The following is a 21,348-nucleotide window of genomic DNA, read 5'->3' as shown; positions in this document are numbered from 1 at the left end:
AAAGACTTTATTATGATAATGTGTTTTTATTTTTAACTGAACTTGCCCGGCAGTTCTTGAATTATGGAACAAATCATAAAGCATTAAAATAAATAAATCCCTAGGACAATTCTGTTTAAAACATTCAGGTATTTATTGATTTCAGAAACAAATCACCCACGTCACCTTCATTTAAAAAAAAATAAAATTGTTTGGAGACCAGTGCTACTTAAAACTCTGTTATGATGAAATATCCTGCCAAATTGTAGCTATCAGTCTTCTAGCTGGTTTCAACTGGGGAGCTCTGAAAAGTCACAGATATGGCTGACTTGGAACTAAGAGGTGTACTAAAAATGGAGGAGAGAATGGTTTATGGCTCTGACTCTCCAGTTATCCTGTCCTGCTTCACTTTTTCATGAAATCATGGAAATTTCAAAGCAATAATGCCCTAAGGTTTTGGGTTTTTTTTAAAAAAAAAAGTTAGAAGAACACGGCTCTTTTGAAGCATAGACTTTAACAGTTAACTTATTCCCATCAGAAACCTTTTAATGATTGAAACATTTGTTATTTATTTCCATTTATTTTTTGAGTATTGCGCATTTATTTTCACATATCAAGCGTGAAAAGCCAAGCTCTGTAGAAATTTCTACAACCTTGAAAACTGACTGGTTAAGATTTATATAAACTCTTTCCTCACCAAAATGTAGACATTGCATATAGATAACTTTTCACTTATTAAAAGCAGAAAAGCAAGTGGCACATGACACCAAGTTCAAATGTCATGATAATTTGGTGTGCAAAATAGAAGAAAAATACATGCTCTCAAGAGAGGCTTCCAACGTTTGTAAGGTAAAGGGACCCCTGACTGTTAGGTCTAGTTGTGGATGACTCTGGGGTTGCGGTGCTCATCTCGCTTTACTGGCTGAGGGAGCCGACGTTTGTCTGCAGACAGTTTTTCTGGGTCACGTGGCCAGCATGACTAAGCCTCTTTTGGCGAATCAGAGCAGCCCATGGAAATGTCATTTACCTTCCTGCCGGAGTGGTACCTATTTATCTACTTGCAGTTTGACGTGCTTTCGAACTGCTAGGTTGGCAGGAGCAGTGACCGAGCAACAGGAGCTCACTCCATTGTGGGGATTCGAACTGCTGACCTTCTGATCGGCAAGCCCTAGGAACTGTGGTTTAGACCACAGTGCCACCTGCGTTAAACAGAACACCCCAAAGAATCTTTACGGATAAACTTCCTGAACTAAATAGCTGACTGGATACATTCCAGTTACAATGGTGTTTGGATGCACTTCCTTTTTATATGAAGAAAAAGACAGAGATATAAAATCCGACAAAATGGAGATTAGATGATGTTGTGATACTTTTTTTTTAATTAGAGAATCACTCCTGAAAATTTGTTGCAATTTTGTTAATTTTAAATCAGTATGTGTGTTGCTCACATTTCATTAGGCATTCCTGTGGTATAGTCTTAACACGACACTTTTTGTATGCATAGATACCAATCTTCAACACTATGGTGCAATGTCTGATTTACATGAAATGAAAATTGTCTCTGGTTGAAGAAGTAGTTCATTATACTTGCAACATCTCAAGCATAGCTGTTGTGGTGATAAACCACAAGAGTGAAGTTTCTGATAGACAATTTTAGTCCAGGCGCTCTTGTGACAATCTCAAGCATAGCAAATTTCATAGAGAATTTTTCTATTATCAATGGTTTCACAGGACCTTTGTGACACCTCTCCATCTTTCACACAGCCTTGTCATTGCTTGAGGTGAGGCTTTTCCATGTGGCCCAGAGTCTTGCAGAAAAATGGAACTTTAGATCTAAGTAGCAGCATAATTGCAAAGTGTTGTTGTTGTTTTATTAATAAAATTTGTATACTGCCCTTCATCCGCAAATCACAGGGTGGATTACAACATAGAAATACTAAACGAGAACACCAAATACACAATAAAACAAACAAACAAACAAACAAACAAACAAACAAACAAACAAACCAATAACCCACCTATCACGAATCCACCTATCACAAACACATAGAATGTTAATCAGCCAAACGCCTAGTTATAAAGAAATGTTGGCTAATCCATATCACTTCTGAGGGATTATAGCAGCTCTCATTTTGAGATGTTTCCTCACCTTCAGCAAGTGTTTTTGAGAGGCTCTTTTGTCAGGAATGTTTGCTTTGTACATTATCTTTGAAAGGTCAGCAAGGCAAGTGGTAAACCAGCAGAATCTCTAATCTGTCCCAATTGCCCAGTGCCAGAAACTCACACTCAGTGCCCCCCCCCAAAAAAAAAACCTGGACAGAGAGCTTGGAAAGAGAGAAAGAATCTGCATAGACCACAGCAATTTACCCTCCCCAACTCTCAATTGTGCCCTGATTCTGCACCTAGTACGGTGGTACCTCGAGTTAAGAACTTAATTCGTTCTGGAAGTCCGTTCTTAACCTGAAACTGTTCTTAACCTGAGGTACCACTTTAGGTAATGGGGCCTCCCGGTGCTGCCACACCGCTGCTGCACAATTTCTGTTCTCATCCTGAGGTACAGTTCTTAACCCGAGGTACTATTTCTGGGTTAGCAGAGTCTGTAACCTGAAGCATCTGTAACCCGAGGTACCACTGTACCCAAGTGCCATGGGCACAGCTGGGTGAGACCAATTCCACCCTGTTCCACCACCCAGGCCTCAGGGTTACAGAGTGATTCATAATCAAATCATGGATGAGGGAGGTCTTACTCACAGCCGACTTGGCATTCAGCAACAGCAGCCATTGTTGCTTGTTAAGATTTAGCACAGATACCCCACAAACAGCCCATAAGCAAGCACATTTCCTATTATTATTATTATTATTATTATTATTATTATTATGCACCCACTACACCTGACACGGTTTCTGTTGCCACAATCATAGAATTGTAGAATCTTAGAATAGGAAGGGGCCCTGGAAGATCTACCACAGACCAAATATTAACCTTGAATCACCTGGCGGAAAAGTATGCCGGCAAAGCCCCAAAGGTTCTTCATGTGGCTTTTATTGACCTTAAGCAGGCATTTGATCGAATCTCTAGAAAGCAGCTATGGATAAAACTGGCCGCTACAAAGATCGATCGCCGTCTCCTTCATCTGATTAGCAGCCTCCACACAAACACCCTTCTGAGAATCAGGCTAGACAATAAAGGCCTAGTCTCCAACCCAGTTACCACCACTAGAGGGGTAAGACAGGGTTGTCTATTGGCCCCAGCATTGTTTAATTTTTACATTAACTCACTGGGGACTCACATGGCCTATGATGCTTTCCACCCCCCCAAATTAGCAGGCCGATCTCTGAACGTTCTTCTGTATGCGGATGACGCTGCACTTCTTGCCAGATCCCCTATCGGATTGAGGAGAATGTTGCAAGCTCTACATGAATACTGTGATCAGCATGAGCTCCAACCCAATTATGCTAAGACCAAGATCATGGTCTTCTCTGCCCGACCGAGACTCCGTCGATGGTCGATGAACGGGATCCCCCTAGAGCAGGTTAACTGCTTTAAATATCTGGGACAAGTAATACGGTCAAATAGGTCTTTTCTGGCCCATAGAGACTATATAACAACTAACGCATCTAAAGCAGCCATCCAGATTAGATCTCTATATGCTAAGAACCAGGCTCAATCAGTGAAGATAGCTTTGAGACTCTTTCAAATGAAAGTCCTCCCCCTTCTTTTGGTGGGCATCTCTTTAGGCTCCCGTAGGGATTTTTTGAAACTGGATTCTATCCAAACGCGATTCCTTAGAGCCATCCTTAGGATTCCCCCCTCGGTAGCGGGTGCGGTTATGAGATTAGAGGTCGGCTGGCAAGCTCTACGGTATGTGGCCTTGAAGACGAAGCTCTGGCTATGGCTCAAGCTTTGTTTTAAACCAGTGGGTATTGCCCCCTTGATATTGAGGGACGATTTCCAATCATCGTGGGAAAGGGAGGTCATTAATGAGGTTCAATCCTGCGGATTGTCTCTCCTTTACTTCGAGTCTATGACGTACAATCAAGCTAGAGCTGTGATCTCCCGGAGACTGAGTGACATTGCCAGACAAGAGGACATAGCCCAGGTAAAACCAGGGATGTTCCTAGGGGACCAGATTTATCGGACCATACCAGCCCCCTACCTTGCAGAAATCCACTATGTGGAATACCGTAGACTTCTTACAGCGGCTAGATTAAATGTCCTTGACTCTGCGATATTGTGGGGAAGGTACAGGGGAGTACCATACGCCCAAAGAACCTGTCATTGTGCCATGGGGGTGGTTGAGTCCACCGAACACATTCTCTTGACTTGCCCTTCTTATGCAGAGCTTAGACAAAATTTTATAGACCCACTCCTATGTCAATTCAGCCTCCTACCCGGAGAAAACCAGGCTTTACACTTGCTGAATAACGCCACTAGAGCTAAACCTTCCTTGGTGGCCAAATTTCCCTTCTTAGCCTTTAAGCGTCACAAGACTATAATTGACTGTATTGATATGGGCTATCTGTTTAGCCCATTTTAGTGTTGGCTAAGTTTTAAAATCTTCCTGGATGTTTTTAACTGTGTATTGACAAAATGTACTTTTTTCTGACTGACGGTCGAATAAAAAGGATGATGATGATGATGAATAGGAAGGGACCCCAAGCATCATCTAGTCCAACCCCCTTCAATGCAGGAATCTCAGCTAAAGCATCCATGACATATGGTCATCCAACCACTACAATACAGGCACAAGGAACCACTCTTGGTTTTTCAAACTATATCTTTTAATTTTTTTTACATAACTCTATACCAGTGCCAAGCAAGGATTGTTGCTGAATGCTGGCAATCTAGCTCCAGGTTAAAGAAGCACCATTCTGGGTGTTTGGAAAGCAAACAGGCCTCTGGAGAAGGATCAAAAGAAGATGGAATAAAAGTTTACAGTAAAGCATGCAGAAGGGTTTCTGCTTCGCGGTATGCAGGAGAGAACACCAGCTTAGCTGGAATACCCTTCTTCTTACTTCCTATCGAGATATTGCCCGAGGAAGTGGAGGCTTGTTTTTGAGAGGCTCTCTTGTCAGGAATGTTTGCTTTGTGCATTATCTTTGAAATGTCTGCGATGCGGTTTGCACGAATTCCTGGTGGGTGGGAGGGAGGGAGGGAGGCAGGACCTACCCACATGATATACTGGATGCAAAAAATATAAACTGAAAGTAAGCCTGTATTTAAGTTGGCTAATCCATATCATTTCTGAGAGATTATAGCCGCTCTCATTTTGAGATGTTTCCTCACCTTCAGCAAGTCTTTGATATTTGGCAGGGGAGAAACCTCCAGGCGAGAGAACATTTTCCTTCGGCACAATTTCCTAATCCCCTCAGCACTTCTGCATGAATCCAGTTCGTTTTCCTGAATACGTTAAAATAGATGAAGCCCAACCTTTTGGTACCCTAATTTATGTCATTCAAGGCAGTGGTGGAGCTTCATGCTCCAGCACTGGGGGATGGAGAGCAGACGGGGGCGTGGCTGATGCGCGTCCTGGGGGCGTGGTGTGCGTCCTGGGGGCGGGGCATACCACCTGCAGGGGCGTGGTGCCCAGCGCAGGTGGGGGAACAGCCATGATGGCACCCCACCAGGATTGCGCTGCCAGGGGTGGTGCGCTCCTCCCACACACCTCTTCCTCCACCAGTGACTCAAGGGCTATTTCAGGCTTTGTGCAGATGTGTTTCCTGGAGGTCTCCAGGCGAACCCTGTTCTGTCTGAAGGGGAAATATATGCCTCTAAACCCACAGGGATGTATGGCAGGAAGCTGGCATTGGCTTCAGCTTTCCAGGACATGGGCATCTCCCTCAAATGTATGGCATACAGAAGTGGAACTGGCCATCACTTGATTATGGGATCAAGAGCTATGTGTAAGCAAGCTGAAGTGTGACCTAAAAATAATTTGGACTGCAACAACATGAACAATGTTTTCCTTCCCTCAGTGCAGACATGTCAGGGCAGTATAGTTCGAGGTGTTGCATAGGATGTGCAAGTTTGACAATTAGGTTGGCCATATGTCCTACTTTACAGGGAATAGTTCTCTATCTGTAAAGATGCCTGAGAAATGTCCTCTATTTGAAGGGCTATCCGGGTCAAGTACCATTCAAATATAGTTTTGGACTACTGCAATGCGCTCTATGTGGGGCTACCTTTGAAGGTGACCCTGAAATTACAACTAATCCAGAATGCGGCAGCTATACTGGTGACTGGGAGTGGCCGCCGAGACCATATAACACTGGTTCTGAAAGACCTTCATTGGCTCCCAGTATGTTTCTGAGCACAATTCAAAGTGTTGGTGCTGACCTTTAAAGCCGTAAACGGCCTTGGTCCAGTATACCTGAAGGAGCGTCTCCACCCCCATCTTTCAGTCTGGATACTGTGGTCCATCTCCAAGGGCCTCATGGCAGTTCCCTCACTGCAAGAAGTGAGGTTACAGGGAACCAGGCAGAGGGCCTTCTAGGTGGTGGCATCCTCCCTGTGGAACGCCCTCCCATCAGATGTCAAGGAAATAAACAACAATCTGACTTTTAGAAGACATCTGAAGGAAGCCCTGCTTAGGGAAGTTTTGAATGTTTGATGTTTTATCGTGTTTTTAATATTCTGCTGGGAGCCAACCAGAGTGGCTAGGGAAACCCAGCCAGATAGGAGGGGTATAAATAATAAATTATTATTATTATTATAGGCAACTGGGTAGTGTGTGTCTCATACAAAATGTAAAGGAACATAAACTTTTTTACCACCATCCAAGGAATACACTTCTATTATTAGCTTTCTGTTAGCTGCAGGAAGTGGAAGGATAAACTCACAGCTCAACAGTCAAATACCTCATACATCTTCTTAGCATACTATTCTGAATTCTCCCTAAAGGACAACTTTGCCCTGTATATTTCTGTCCAGTATATTTTCTCCTCCGATGGAGGAGTGCTTAGTTTGCACCAGCAATTGGGCCTTTAGTGTTGTAGCTCCAGCCCTCTGGAATGAATTCCCAGCTGAAATTAGACAGGCACTTAACAAGATGGTATTTAGGTGCCTATTGAATATATTTATCTTCAATGAGGTATTTATTAGTTTTAGCATTCAGTCACCGCAGTAAAAACAAAATAAAAATAAGAGTAACAGAGAGAATCAAGGTTATGAAGCTACAAAGAATAAGCCACAAAGGCATCAAAGACCAGACCAGATTATTTCCATATATAATGACATTTATTATTATTATTATTATTATTATTATTATTATTATTCAAGAAGGCTTTCCTTGAGGGGAAATTGGACTTGGTGTTTTATCCTGCTTTTATCCTGCTCACTACTTCAATGGTCTCAGACAATTATGCAGTTTATAAATCTGTTAAATAATTACTCATTGCGGGTCTTGGAACCAGGCTTTTGAGGAATGTTAGGTTGGTCCAAACTGCCAATTGCTGACATTGTAGAGTCATTAAGCACAAAGGGTAGCCCAACATAGCTTTGGGTTATCCAAGGGCTATTTAAAAGCCCTTGGGTATGTGGCAGTTGTGGGGAGCATGTTTGAAAAGTTTGCACATGGTACCTCCCAACCCATGGTGAGCCAGTCGTTGCCAGAGAATTAGCACTTTTCAACGGGTGGCGGAAGTCAAATTCTACACTTGGGAGTTGGTATGTACAACTGGATTTCCATATACTGGTGGATGCCTCCACTGTGCACTCAGATGGTTGTGTGAATAGGTCTTATGTATGTTTGGTTCTCCTTTCCATAAGTTTCTGGTGTTGGTTGTAGTGCTTTGACCTAAGTAACATAAACGGGTACTTCAGAGCTCTTGCTTTGGAATGGCTTAACCATCCCCATGTCTGTTTCCCTTTCTAACACAAGCATGACAATGGACTGTCTCACCTGCCCCAATGTGTCCAACATCCCCACTTTTACAAAATACATACCTGTAACTATATAGATCCTCAGGATTCAGTCAAAGGCAGGGGAACTGGAATGGGGGAGCAACTAGTTTTTCACAGAGAGAAAGCGAGCGCACAGGAGAGGGAGGAGGAGGTCTACAAATCTACAAATGCCCAAAACACCTTAAAAAACCCAGAATCCTTGTTTATGATTTGTGGGAGGGGGACTTGTCCCTGGATGATACCTGTGTTATCAACACAGAAACGTTTCAAAGCTTCTCCCAAGACACTTCTGCAAAAGGCATAGTTGCGATGGGGTCTTGAGCGCTTGTAGAATCACCTTTGGGCAGCTCTAGCGTTCTAGGGCTCAGCCTTGGAATGTGAGAGGCAATCCTGAAGGACAAAGTCTCTGTGAGCATATGCCATGTGCCCTTCTGAGGCTTGCATGCATCTAGATTTGGGGAAAGGACTTCCGGAACAACCCCCAGCCCCTCTCATTTTTAGAAACTAAGCAAATGCTAGCCGTTGCTCATTGGTATTATTGTCAGTGGTTCTATTTCTGTATTTTCATATTACTGCTGGGCTCAGAACCTTTCAATTCTAACTGACCTGGTGCATTTGGCTAACATATGCCAGCAAGAAGCTACCAATTATTTAACAGTTAAATGAATGAGATTGAAATGCATAAATAACACCAAGCGAAAGGAAAGTGTTTGGGTTAAAAAAGAAAAAAAAATTCTCCTCAGGAAAAGGCTTTTCCTGTGGCAGTTACAATGCAGTAAATTGTGTGGGTGCAGAACTACTGTCGACTAAAGTACGGAGGGGGAAAAAATCCTACATTGAGAAGATTTGAAATCTCATCGAAAGGGAAGCAGTGAGATGGGAAATGCTCTCTTCTAGGTAACAAAATCTTCAGTTTCTTTTCTTGATGTTGAAATACAGGTCTAATGAACAGCACAAAGGGGTGAGCATGCAATAAATCCCGAATCTTCTGTGTGTAAAGGTTGTGAGATATCTTTGGAAAATAGGATGCTTTCTCTCTGTGTGTGTGTTGTCTTGAAGTTGGCTAACCTAAAAAAAATTCAATTTGCCTTGTCAATGCTTCCTGGAGTAGAATTCCACTCTTTGGTCCTTATCCCAGGTAAGAGAATATTTGCAATTGTGCTTAGTTTGAAGGAAATAATAATAATAATAATAAAATCTGTGAATGAGCAGATACTGCTAAGGCATTTTTGGGTACCTTTGAGTATAAATTGGTTGTTATGGAGACCGGTAAAAATAAATGCTGATATTTTGCCCTGGGTTCATTCCTTCCAGCTTGCTGAAGAAAATTGAACGCGAAACATGGAGAGAAAGTGGCGTTTCATTAATCGCCACTGTAACCCGTCTTATGGAGAGACTGCTGGACTACAGGTGAGCAATTGCTGCATGATTTATAGCAAGAAATATGCCATGGTCTGAAAGTCTGGTGCCAGCATTCCTTCGAGAAAATTATCATTAGCTAGAATATGAAAGCACACACACAACATCAGATACCAAGTTTTCAGGAGTTCATAATTCAATGTAGGGTACAAGGGGGTAAGCCACATGTTTGTTTGATTGCCTCCCCCACCCCACCTCACCCACACAAAATTATCCTTGCCTGACGAAAGCTTATGTGCCAGGAAGAAGAGTTCTCACCACCTTCCTGACACAATAGTTTTCTATGTAAAAGGTTCTCCCCCCAAAAAAAATAAATAAATCACAGAACATTAGTAGAACGCCGTGGTTCTGCATATGTAGATCAGCTCTAAGAATGACTCTTATGCTAGTGCAAATCAGTCTCATGTTGCACTAATGTGCACCTCAGCTGTGCACTAGGTCTGATGGTATTACATCAGGCATATTGCCAGTGTCAGGTTGGGTCTTACTGTGCATCTTCTGATGGGTCTTGTATGGAATGCATTGCAACCCCCTCCTCACTTTTGACATCTGTAGGAGCTGTGGCAACAGACACAGCCAAGAATCGAGGACGAATTGTCTTAGGTTCTGCACATTTGGCATAGAGAGAGGCCATCTGTGGCCTGAAAACACGATGGCAGCTAGACAGAGCAGACGAAAGATGTAGGAGGCAGGTAGCACTAGTCTAAATTTTTCATGTAAGCCACGGATCACTTGAATCCAAAGAAAGTCCACATCTGTCCTGTTTTCCTTTGGTGGTACGAGTCTTGCAGGTGGTCTGTTTAGTTTGATAGCAGTTCCAGGCATTGGGTGAGTGGTGAATAGCATATTGCAGCTCATCTTTGCTTTGCAAGGCCTGCTCTCAAAGAAATGCAAAAGATCTCTGGCTGTGCATTTGTTCTTTATATAATTGTAATCTTTGCAGTGGCCCTGTGCAGCACATCCTTGTTGCAGATTGAGGGGTGGGGTGGGCAGGAATCAGGCTTGCCTGAGGCCCCCTTGAGGGTATATGGCAAAGGCAAGAATTTGAACTCCTTTCTACTGCGGGGACCGAGCACAGAAAGATTGGCTGCATTCTTCCTACCTATAACATTCACTTGTGAGCGAGCATTGTTCAGCTCAGTGGGACTTACTTCCATGCCAACATACTTAGGGCTGGGCTGCATGTGTTTTTAGATGAGGCCATGCATGAAATCTTCATTGCCAGAACCTAAATCCAGGATCATCTTTAATTCCAGTCCCCTTTCTAATTTTAGACTGTGGGCAGTCTCACTCCATATCCTCCCCCCCCTTTTTGGTTTTGCATTTTTATAACAATATTTTTTATTGATTTTCATTAAATAATGCACAAAAGGAGATACAGATACATTGAGTTTCCCCTTTTCTCCAAACTTCTTCCCTCTCTCCGACAGAACAGCTCACTCCATATCCTTGAAAGAGGACAATCTGAACCATATTTATTGTCCTTGCTTTCAATTTCATAAGATAGTCAGGTTATTAAAGATTTACAGTGTAGATCCAGAAAGATGCTTGGATATATATGGTGGGATTTATATTATTATTAAACAAACAAACAAAAACTAGTGCATGTATACAATGCTTTGCAGAGGAGGAGAGGATCTCTTCTCACCACTTAGGTCTTCCAGTTGACAGGGGTAGAACAAACTCTTGCCCATGGACCCATTGTTTAGTATCATAGCTCCACTAGCTTGGACAAATAGAAAGATGATTTGGGATGGAAGCTGCAGTGTATCCTTCTAGGGCTGGGTTTCCCAAACTTGGGTATCCAGATGTTTTTGGACTACAACTCCCATCATCCTTAGCAGGACTAGTGTTCAGGGATGATGGGAATTGTAGTCCAAAAGCAGCTGGAAACCCGTTTGGAAAACCCTGTTGTAAGGCATGGGTGGGGAATCTTTCTCAGCTCAACGGATGAATTCTTGTTTCAGCAACCTTACGGACAACATGTGCCAGTGGTGGCCAGAGTCAGAGGCAAAAAATATGTGGAGCAACAAATGTCGAATTTACTTTTGTACAGCAGGTTAGACAAGCGGATTGGCAAGGCAGCTACAGCAATGGCTGAGATAATGTCGTGCTAAAGACCAATACCAAGATGAAGGTCTACCGGGCTTGTGTGTTGAGCACACTGCTTTATGGAACTTACACTGGGCAGGAGCAACACCTCATTGCCTTCCATATGTTCAGTGTCAGCAAGATTTTGGGGATCACATGGCAGGACAGTGTCTCAAACAAAGATGTGCTCTTCAAAGCCCACATTCTCAGCATGTTTACACTTCTGTCTCAGCGACATCTACACTGGCTTGGTCATGTACGCTGAGTGTTAGATAGCAGGATCCCGAAGGTTGTGCTTTACAGGGAGGTGGCTTCAGGCACCAAACTATTGGCAGACCAATTCTGTGTTATAAAGATGTCTGCAGACATGACATGAAGGCTGGCAACATTAGCCCCACAGTGTGGGAATCCCTTGCAGATGATCACAGTGCCTGGAGACCGTCATTCATGCATCCACAGCAGTGATCAGAGGAGAAATGACTGCTGTGAGGAGCACAGAGAGAAGAAACACCGTAGTGTATCTGTAACAGTGAAACGAGACGCCTTTGTCTTCCCCCGGCTGCAATGAAACATGTCTCTACCATATTGGACTCTACAACCACAGCAGGTGCTGAAACTCTCCAATGGTTTGACCCCGATGGTGCACTCTTCTGTTGTCTCTCAAGACAGATGAATGGCAACAACAACAACAACAACAACAACACACACACACACACACACACACACCCCTCATTGTCTTTTACCCTGGAATGCAAGAAACATGATCAGAGTTCCAGGACACATTCCAGCCAGCCAAAGCACTCATGAAAAGTGTTATTCATGGTCAGTGAGGGTTATGGCCTGTGTTAAAGGTAAAGGACCCCTGGACGGTTAAGTCCAGTCAAAGGCGACTATGGGGTTGTGGCGCTCATCTCGCTTTCAGGCCGAGGGAGCTGGCATTTGTCCACAGACAGCTTTCTGGGTCATGTGTCCAGCATGACTAAACTGTTTCTGGCGCAACAGGACACCGCGACGGAAACCAGAGCACATGGAAACGCCGTTTACCTTCCTACCACAACGGTGCCTGTTTATCTACTTGCACTGTATGCTTTCGAACTGCTAGGTTGGCAGGAGCTGGGACAGAGCAATGGGAGCTCACTCCATTGTGGGGATTCGAACCACCAACCTTCCAGTCAACAAGCCCAAGAGGCTCAGTGGTTTAGACCACAGCACCACCCACGTCCTGTGTAGATGCGTTGTGGCTAGGGAAGCATGTGTCTTGGAAAAGATTCCAAGAGAGGCATGGAGACCTGCATTTATCCCCCAAACTTGAGGTTCCCCACCTCTGCTCCACAGCAACCAATTGGCATTCCCCTGTTTCATCCAGTTCTGAACTCCTGCAGTTCTACCAGAACTCCATCCTTTTAATTCCTTTGCTCTATTCATTGGCTGTGGAGGAGCAGCCTGGAGTGCTGGGAGTGCAAACACTGCCCTGGGTCGCTGTGTCATCTCCTCACACTGATTGTGGAGCAGCTCAGGCTCGAAGCCAGAATCTCTGGGCTGGCCAGAGGCATTGGACTCAGATAGGGAATGACTCTATTCTGCCAATAACTGAACTCCTCTACTTTTCACATTTAGATTACCGTCTCACCTGGTTGTAGTGGGAGGCTCTCAGAGGCACTCTGAATTTTATTGCTTCACGTGTTTTAGAGCTCAAATCTGGCATCGAAAAACAATTTTGGAGCAATACCTGCTGGTTCTGGGGCTGAACACACTAGAGCTTTGGCTCACATTAATCCACATACCTGCAATTGTTTGTTCTCTGTAGGTCATTGGCCCTTGATAGGGAAAAAAAAAGTGTCCCGTTCCTGATCTATACAACAGAAGAAGGGCAGATAATCAAGGCAGAAACGGACAAGGGATGGATGTGCAATTTTTGCAGTTATTGCATTTATAGTTTAAGTTTGATTTACCCTGAACAATGCTTTGGTCCTCAGAGATCTTATCTTGCATTAGGCTTCATAGTGAGACTACTAGCTGACATATATTCTTGAATCAAATAGTGTATTTGAGTCAGTTAATAACAGAATTTATTTTGGATACATCGTTTTATCTAACATGCATAATTAATTCTTCTGTGCATGATTTGCTCTGTTTTTAAAACAATATTTTTTTAACCCCTCCAGGGACTGCATGAAAATGGGTGAAGTGGATGGCAAAAAGATTGGCTGCACGGTCAGCTTGCTGGTGCGTATCTCTTTCTTTTGAGAGATCGTGACTATGTCACTTTAAGGATCCGAATGTTTAGATAAGGAGCGTGTTTTTAATAGCTTACTTTCCAAACTGGGATTTAAAAGTACGCTTTCCACTGCATAATTAATGAATTCAAAACGTATTACAGAATCATGAAGTATTCATGTTGCATTTGAATATATATTGACAAGCCTGCAAAAATATAGTCGTCCAGCCCGGTTTGGGTTGTGGGTGGGTGTCTCTAATTATATGAGCTGGCAGGTGGGAAAGAAGCAAGAGCAGTGGGATTCTTCTGAGCACATATGCTACTTTGCTGGCAGTGAGGAAAGGAAGCAGAGATACTTCTTCCAACATCCTTGCTTCTTCTTATTCAGGACAGAAGCCTTTCTGGTTTTTACAATTGATAGGGAATTCTGTAACTTTTTCCATCTACAGGTGAAATAATATTTTTCAAAGGGTGATTTTCTCTCTGAGAAATGTGTGATAGAGTGGGAGATATCCCTCCCTTTTTTTACTTTCTGCATGATTTAGGGAAACTATATTATTTCAAGGTTAGTTGGATGACTATTTTATTTGTATGGATGGATGTAAGTATGTACAGTGGTACCACGGGTTACATACGCTTCAGGTTACAGACTCCGCTAACCCAGAAATAGTGCTTCAGGTTAAGAACTTTGCTTCAGGATGAGAACAGAAATCGTGTTCCGGGGCGTGGCAGCAGCAGGAGGCCCCATTAGCTAAAGTGGTGCTTCAGGTTAAGAACAGTTTCAGGTTAAGTACGGACCTCTGGAACGAATTAAGTACTTAACCTGAGGTATCACTGTAATTGTAAGATTTTCGCCCAACCATTAATCCCATGAGACCACAGAGTGGCTTATGATAATAAAGCACATTTCCATCCTAGCCTTCCTCAAAGGGCATCAGGTCAGAGGATATAGTCGCTGTCTCCTCTGTTAATATTTTTGTCTCACCAAAAGCAGCCAATAATAGCGGGGGCTAACAGATATAAAAAACATTTTCCTACTTAATGCAGATTTCTACTGACCCTTGTAATCTGCTCAGGGGCGGAGGAAGGAGGTGCGGTGGGGGCGGACCTCCCCGGATGTCTTTGCTGAGGGGGTGACATTTGGTGCGCCGCCCGCCTGCGACTCCCAAGCCTACCCTGAGCCATTGGGGGAAGGGGAGCTGCGCCGCTTTACCAGCGGCATTCGCCCCTTCCCTCTTCATTTTGACAGCTGGGGGAGGTTTCAGAGTCACGGGTGGGCAGTGCACCGAATGTCTGCCATTGGCGGCTCGCTCCGCCCCCAGCTGCAGGGCGCTCGCGCCACTCCATGCACCCGAACGGCTATCCCGCGCCTGGGAGGGCACCCTCCATGCCCGGCCCCCCTCAGGAGTGTGCCCGCCCTGGGCAGCATAGGAATATAGGAATATGCTCCCCGCTGACTCTGCCTAGTGCCTTGGAACTATGCAGGGCAGCTTATAATGATTTAAAATCATAATGCCATAAAATATGATTAAAAACACCACAATAAAGTACATTGAATTCAAGGCGTTAAAATGCATTGAAAATAAACTACAGACAGAAACCACAGAAATAAAATGGCATTTACCGCGGATACTTAGCAGGCAAAAGTCTGCCCGTGTAACAATATTTTTACCAATCGGCACAGAGCCAGAGACAAGAGGCTTTGTACTTCGTAAAGTCAAGCCTTCCACAATACTGGGTGCGCCCCTGGAAAGGTGCTATCTCTCCTTGCATATACACTTACCTGAGTGAACTCAATGAGGCTTACTTCTGAGTAGACATGTGTGTTTGCTCCTCCATTAATTTATTTATTTCCGCAAACTTACATACTGCTTGGCTGTAAAAAAACAACACAACACCTTAAAGTGGTTTACAAAAAGATAAAGCAATAAAATCAAGAAAAATTCAAAATATTCAAAAATTAAAATACTAAAAGAGATTCAAATTGCCTCAACTTTCTAAGCACAGTTAATATAACAAATGTCGGCAATACCATATAAGCCCGTACCACGTGCACATTTCAACCTGCCAAAAGCTCCATGAAAATGGGCTGCAAACCATTTGTCCACCAATGGTGGACCAGTAAACTTTGGAGCTGAGTGGGGATTTTTTTTGTCTGTGGTTCCAAATCCAGACCTACCACTGCTGCTTTACCAATTGCGGAAATAGATGGTCGCCCCTTCCAATCTCCAAGTCATTGTTTGCATCCTAATGTCCACAGAAATACATATATTTCATCCAAAAGGAATTTCTTTGCCATGAGTACAGGAGCTGGAGTAAAGGAACTCAGTGGAGACTGTTACTGAGAAGCCCAAACTTTTGCCTTTTATATGAAGAGCCAAATAGGCTCTTAACCATTTTCTTAACAGCAAGAGCTTGTCAGGTTAAGAAATGTGTCACGTTGGTGACACTTTAATTGCAAGTTGTTGTTTCTTTTTTATTTATCCATGGGCTCAGGCTGCTCTATTCTTTTCATCTCTCTGCCTCGAAAACCATCAATGTGGACTATACTTTACCATTCACAATACTTAACGAAAATGTCTCCACATGCCTCAGATTAGATTCCCCTGATGTGCATGTAGGCATGGCTTTACAATCCAGCAAATCCCTTTTGAATACACCTGTGGTATTTCACTTCACCAGAGTCCTTGACCTCTGCAGTTCTGCTTCACTCAAACATGGTGCTGCGTAGCTTCTTCCCACCAATGCTGCTTTCGATGCTTTGCATTGCTGTTTGTGTCTGACGTAGATCCTATGTGAAAGGGAAATTTCTGTTAATATCACCAGATGGAGTGATAAGTCATTGATCTTTCAAAGCATTCAGCTTTGGGAGGAAGGATGAAAGAATCTGTCTTTTGAATGACTACAGAGACAAATAGCATTTAAATAACTAGGATGGCCATATGCAAATTGCCAAAAAGGAGGAAATGTATCATTGCAAAAGAGGACACACATTTGCATGAAATTTGCAAATGCTTATTTATAGATAAGTCTTCAAATAGAGGCCTAGCAGTACACATGACCACTCTATTCAACACATTTAGACCCATACTTTGAATGTATTTCTACATCCCCCTTCCCTTTCCTCTAGGCAAGGTGGTCCATGAAGAGTTTGCTATGGGATTTTCATATGTTATGATTTTGCCCAGACTAGCGCTATTGACTGCTTTGTCTACAAAGAAAACAACTGCATTCTCTGTAATGGGATTGGACTAAATGAGTTGAGGTGCTGTGCTTTGATTCTTGCAGTGTTAGAACTAGCTGTGTCTAACATATACCATCTCTGAGAAAATATGCTTGTTTTTTCTGTGAAGGCTGATTCATACCTGCAAGTCTTTGATCCAGTTTGTACATCACATTAAACCACAGCTAAAAACAAACTCTGGCTTGTTTTCTGATTGTGTTGACAGGAGCAGGGAAGAAATGGAACAATACCTTTTTTAGCAATGTGCACCAGCACCCTGCACATTCACATTAAAATATTGGTACAGTTTATTTGCCTGCTGTAGAGGAATATTCATGTAAAAGCAAACTCACTGTACAAAATCTGAAAAACCCATGACCCTATTTGAACAAATCCCTATGCAAGAAGTGGATATACCTGGTGTGGTAGTGTATCCTTTCCACAACGCGGACAAGGCACATTTGCCTATTTTTGTTTTCTTCCAAACGTTCTTGTCTGGATATAACAGTTAGGTATAAATTCCAATATACATAAGTGTTGGAATGAATTTCACGACAGACGAGTGGCAGGTGTCATATGAGAGGCGTCTGCCGGGGCAAGCCTCGGGAACTCTCTTTTATTGAATATTACAAACATTGCCACAGGTGTGCTTGTGGCTGATTGGTTGATACAAACACAAAGCAACTTGTTGCTGATTGGTTAACATAAGTACAAGGCGGGAATTACATATAACATTAATCACCGATAGATTAAAGGCTGGGAAACGGAGCTGGAACTAGACAGGCATAAAACCTCCTAATTAAATTATAACTAAAGATTGATATAGCAGGACTAAAACAATTACTGATGATTGATCATAACATGAAAGAATATAATAATAGAGTTCCGTAGATGTGGTCAGCTATGCATTAAGAACAGATCATATTGTTTGTTCATGAACTTAAAGTGAACTGAGGAATGAGGGAATGTCTTGGTGTTTAGAACAGGTTTGTACAGTGTGTGCAGAAGCAGAGAAAAGATTATAAGCGAGACTTCCCAGAATGCAAGAGAAAAGAAGCAATAGTTCCCATAGCAAGACTTCCCATAATGCCACAGTTATGTGCAGAGAGAGAACTTCCCTTTACATAAGTTCCACTTGGGACAACTATGTGATTTGAGCCTACTATGTATACTGCTTTCAGCCTCAAGGAACCATTATTTTTTCTAATCCTTGAAAATCCAGTGTGTCCAAAGGTAGTACAAACTCATTCAAACCAGATCCATACAGATTTCGCATTCCAACTTAGCTGAGACTCAGATGCCGTTTTAAACTATCTGTATTCAAAATGGCTGCATCTCCAGATTAGGTGTTTAGTATTGTTTCCCTGAACAGCTCTTTTCTTGAGGAGTATCTGATTATTAAAATGTATGCACATTTGTTAAATACAAAACTATACAAATACATTTATTTTAAAACATATACTCCATCACCCTAGCTTCATTGATTTCTCACAGTGACTAAGAACACAATATAAAGAGTAGAAGAAGAAAAAAGCAAGTATCAGTTTGAAATTCACAGATAATTGTTTAAAATGTAATGCCTCCTGTGAAATATTTTGTCACAGATTAGGAATAGTGAATCATAATTAAGTTTTTCCATTTTCAAGGTTGGAGCACTAGCGATGACTAAATGAACTATCTTTATCTTTCTCAGTCTCTCTATTTACAACATTGTACTAATATCAATGTGTAATGAGGTACCAATTGGCAGTTATTCTGGCATTGTATGTAATAAAAAGCAGCAGGGATATGTATAGCAGATGTCCCACACTATGGATAACAGAAGCTAGATTTTACCCAGTGCACAGAGGTAAACAAACCCGTGGAAAATAATTACCTATAAGAATCAATGCAGATTTCTGAAAATATACCGTACATTTTGCAGCATCATTGCACCCCATTCCCAACTCCTTACTCATATGTTTTAATCTATTTTGTTACCAATATAACCTATCACACATTCTCATCTTTTTTTACATTTTCGTCTTTTTTTAAAGTAACACCTTTTTTTGTTTTAAAAGACTAAAATGACTGCTTGAGATTCATCACAACATTTCACAAAAACGCTTTTCTGATTCCAAAGTTTTTCTCGTATCTGATAAGGAATGGTTTTCAAGAGAGAGAGAAAGATCAGGGATAGGATAAAAGGCATAGATAATGTTGCTACCTTGTTTTTTATAACTATTTTGCATTGCAATGTGTTTTTATTCCAGAATTTTTACAAGACAGAATTGAATAAGGAGGAGATGTATATTCGATATATACATAAACTGTATGATCTGCACCTTAAAGCACAAAACTTCACAGGTAAACAATTCACCAAATAATCCTGGTAACAGTATATGTTTTGAGACAACGGATGCAGATTAGTGGAATAAATAGGTGCAGGAATTCCTTCTATGTCTCAAGCTGGCATCTGTGTTTTTTGGAAAAAGCTGGATATAGCAAGGCAGAGTCGTGGACGCCTGGAACTGATCTTATCTTCTCAGATATGCCTTCAAGTTGTTGGTATCTCCAAAGCTCTATAGATTTCAGTGCCTAATTTGGATGCAAAATATGGTTTGACTCCAGAGGTAATAGCAGGAGCAAGCCCCCAAAATATTATGCTTGAGGCAGAGCAACAAATCGTGCCTGCTCTTCCTGCATGCAAGTTGAGGTACTTTGTATACAAGGTCAGTTAACTTGTGGGGGGGAAAGACCACAAGCGCCTCCACCCTCCCTGGCAGTAAAGAAATACAATATTAAATAGCTCAACAATTCTCTGCCTTTTTATGATATCCAAAGCCAGCTGCCTAGGGTGGCCTCCTCAATGGATGGGCCTGCCTTGAGTAAGAACAACCTTTGGTTTGCTCAGGACCAAACGGGAGGGAACTCTTGGCACCTTCCAACTCTAATATGAAGCATTGAAAATCTTGCATCTGAACACCTAAGGCACCAACCTGTAACATAAAAACCTAACAGGACCATTAAGGCCTGTGTAATAGGAGCCTCTCTTTAGGTGAGACATGTAATCACTTGTACCTGTACTGCAGCAGGTCCTCATTTGGAAAGTGAGTAACCTTTTCCTGGCAGACTTACTTGCCAGGTCTTCCTTTGCTTTAAAAAAAATGGAAATGGAGTAGAAATGAACCCACTTCAGGCTTTGTTTATCAGCATCCCTTGATATTGAGAACATGCTCCCTGGAATCAAAGTGATTTAATTTTACCATTAAGCGTACCATCCCTGTACATTTCCAGCCACTATTCAGAGTGTTGGTGCTGACCTTTAAAGCCCTAAACAGCCTCGGTCCAGTATACCTGAAGGAGCGTCTCCACCCCCATCGTCCAGCCCAGACACTGAGGTCCAGCTCCAAGGGCCTTCTGGCGATTCCCTCACTGTGAGAAGTGAAGTTACAGGGAACCAGACAGAGGGCCTTCTTGGTAGTGGCACCCGCCCTGTGGAACGCCCTCCCATCAGATGTGAAGGAAATAAGCAACTATTTTACTTTTTAAAGACATCTGAAGGCAGCCCTGTATCGGGAAGTTTAAAATGTTTGATGCTGTATTGTTTTTAATATTCGGTTGGAAGCTGCCCAGAGTGGCTGGGGAAACTCAGCCAGATGGGCTGGGTATAAATAGATATATAAATAATAATAATAATAATAATAATAATAATAATAATAAATTATTATTATTTTATTATATCAAGATTATTAGCGATCTTTGTTGGAGAGAAATGATGTAATTGGAATCCATAGATGCTGCTAGTTTTGCATGATTGTATCTGTTTTTTCTCTCTCCCCTGGCCAGTGTTACGTGCCAATAATTCTTGGCAAAGCCCACTCCTTTTTAATGTCAAGTTTAAATCTTCCCTCGTACAGCTAGCACCCAATGCTGCTCCTTGGTGACAATTGCAAATTGGGTTGCTAAGCATCGTGGATGTGTTTTCAAGAGACTATGTCTGCAGCTGATGCTTAAACAGCGGCAGGGCTTGATACATTTAACCTAGAGTGTACTGGTGTGCTCCCTTCTGAGGACTGATATTTATCTATTTGCCGTCTTTATTTCTTATAAACTTTCTGACCTTCTACCAAGAGAACATTGCTTTTCACAGCGTGATTTCCTCCGGTTAGGTTTCCTTGGGATTTATTTTCCTGTATGGAGATTTGTATAACTGTCAGTTGTTTCTTTAGTATGAGTAATATTCAAAACAGAAATCTGGTGGGTTGAGAAATCTGCTGATCAGTGTATGGCCTGCAGTCCCCCTGAAGAGTCAGGTTGAGTATATACAAGTATATACTCCAGACTGTTGGGTATCAGGGGCAGTTGTGTTTTTTGCTTTTTTCCAGTGGTGGCTTCTTATCTGTGGGACTCTATCTCCCTGGAAAGCCATGTAGCTACAGCATTATTGATTTGTTTAAAAACAAACTCCCATGACATTTTTATTTCAACCTGTGCTTTATAGGTAAATCTGCTATGGATTAATTGGTACTACTA

At 42.3% G+C, this 21,348-nt stretch overlaps 1 protein-coding gene across 5 annotated transcripts in view; it reads left to right on the top strand.

Moving 5' to 3' along the window:
* The window catches only part of DOCK4 (dedicator of cytokinesis 4), a 249,605-nt gene that overhangs the window by 193,681 nt on the left and 34,576 nt on the right, over positions 1-21,348 (top strand). For 3 of the 5 annotated variants that reach the window (XM_081022240.1, XM_081022238.1, XM_081022237.1), the window contains exons 33-36: positions 8,994-9,020; positions 9,197-9,292; positions 13,558-13,618; positions 19,086-19,179. In XM_081022240.1, coding sequence (XP_080878366.1) covers positions 8,994-9,020; positions 9,197-9,292; positions 13,558-13,618; positions 19,086-19,179 — 278 coding nt within the window. The remainder of the gene's footprint in view (positions 1-8,993; positions 9,021-9,196; positions 9,293-13,557; positions 13,619-19,085; positions 19,180-21,348) is intronic. The other 2 variants (XM_081022241.1, XM_081022239.1) reach the window with 1 other exon arrangement.

The sequence above is a fragment of the Podarcis pityusensis genome (assembly GCF_964106645.2).
Source record: "Podarcis pityusensis genome assembly, chromosome: 10".
In the NCBI taxonomy this organism is placed as follows: domain Eukaryota; kingdom Metazoa; phylum Chordata; class Lepidosauria; order Squamata; family Lacertidae; genus Podarcis; species Podarcis pityusensis.
Note: the sequence above shows the minus strand (reverse complement) of the source record. Positions and strands in the feature narration are given on the sequence as shown.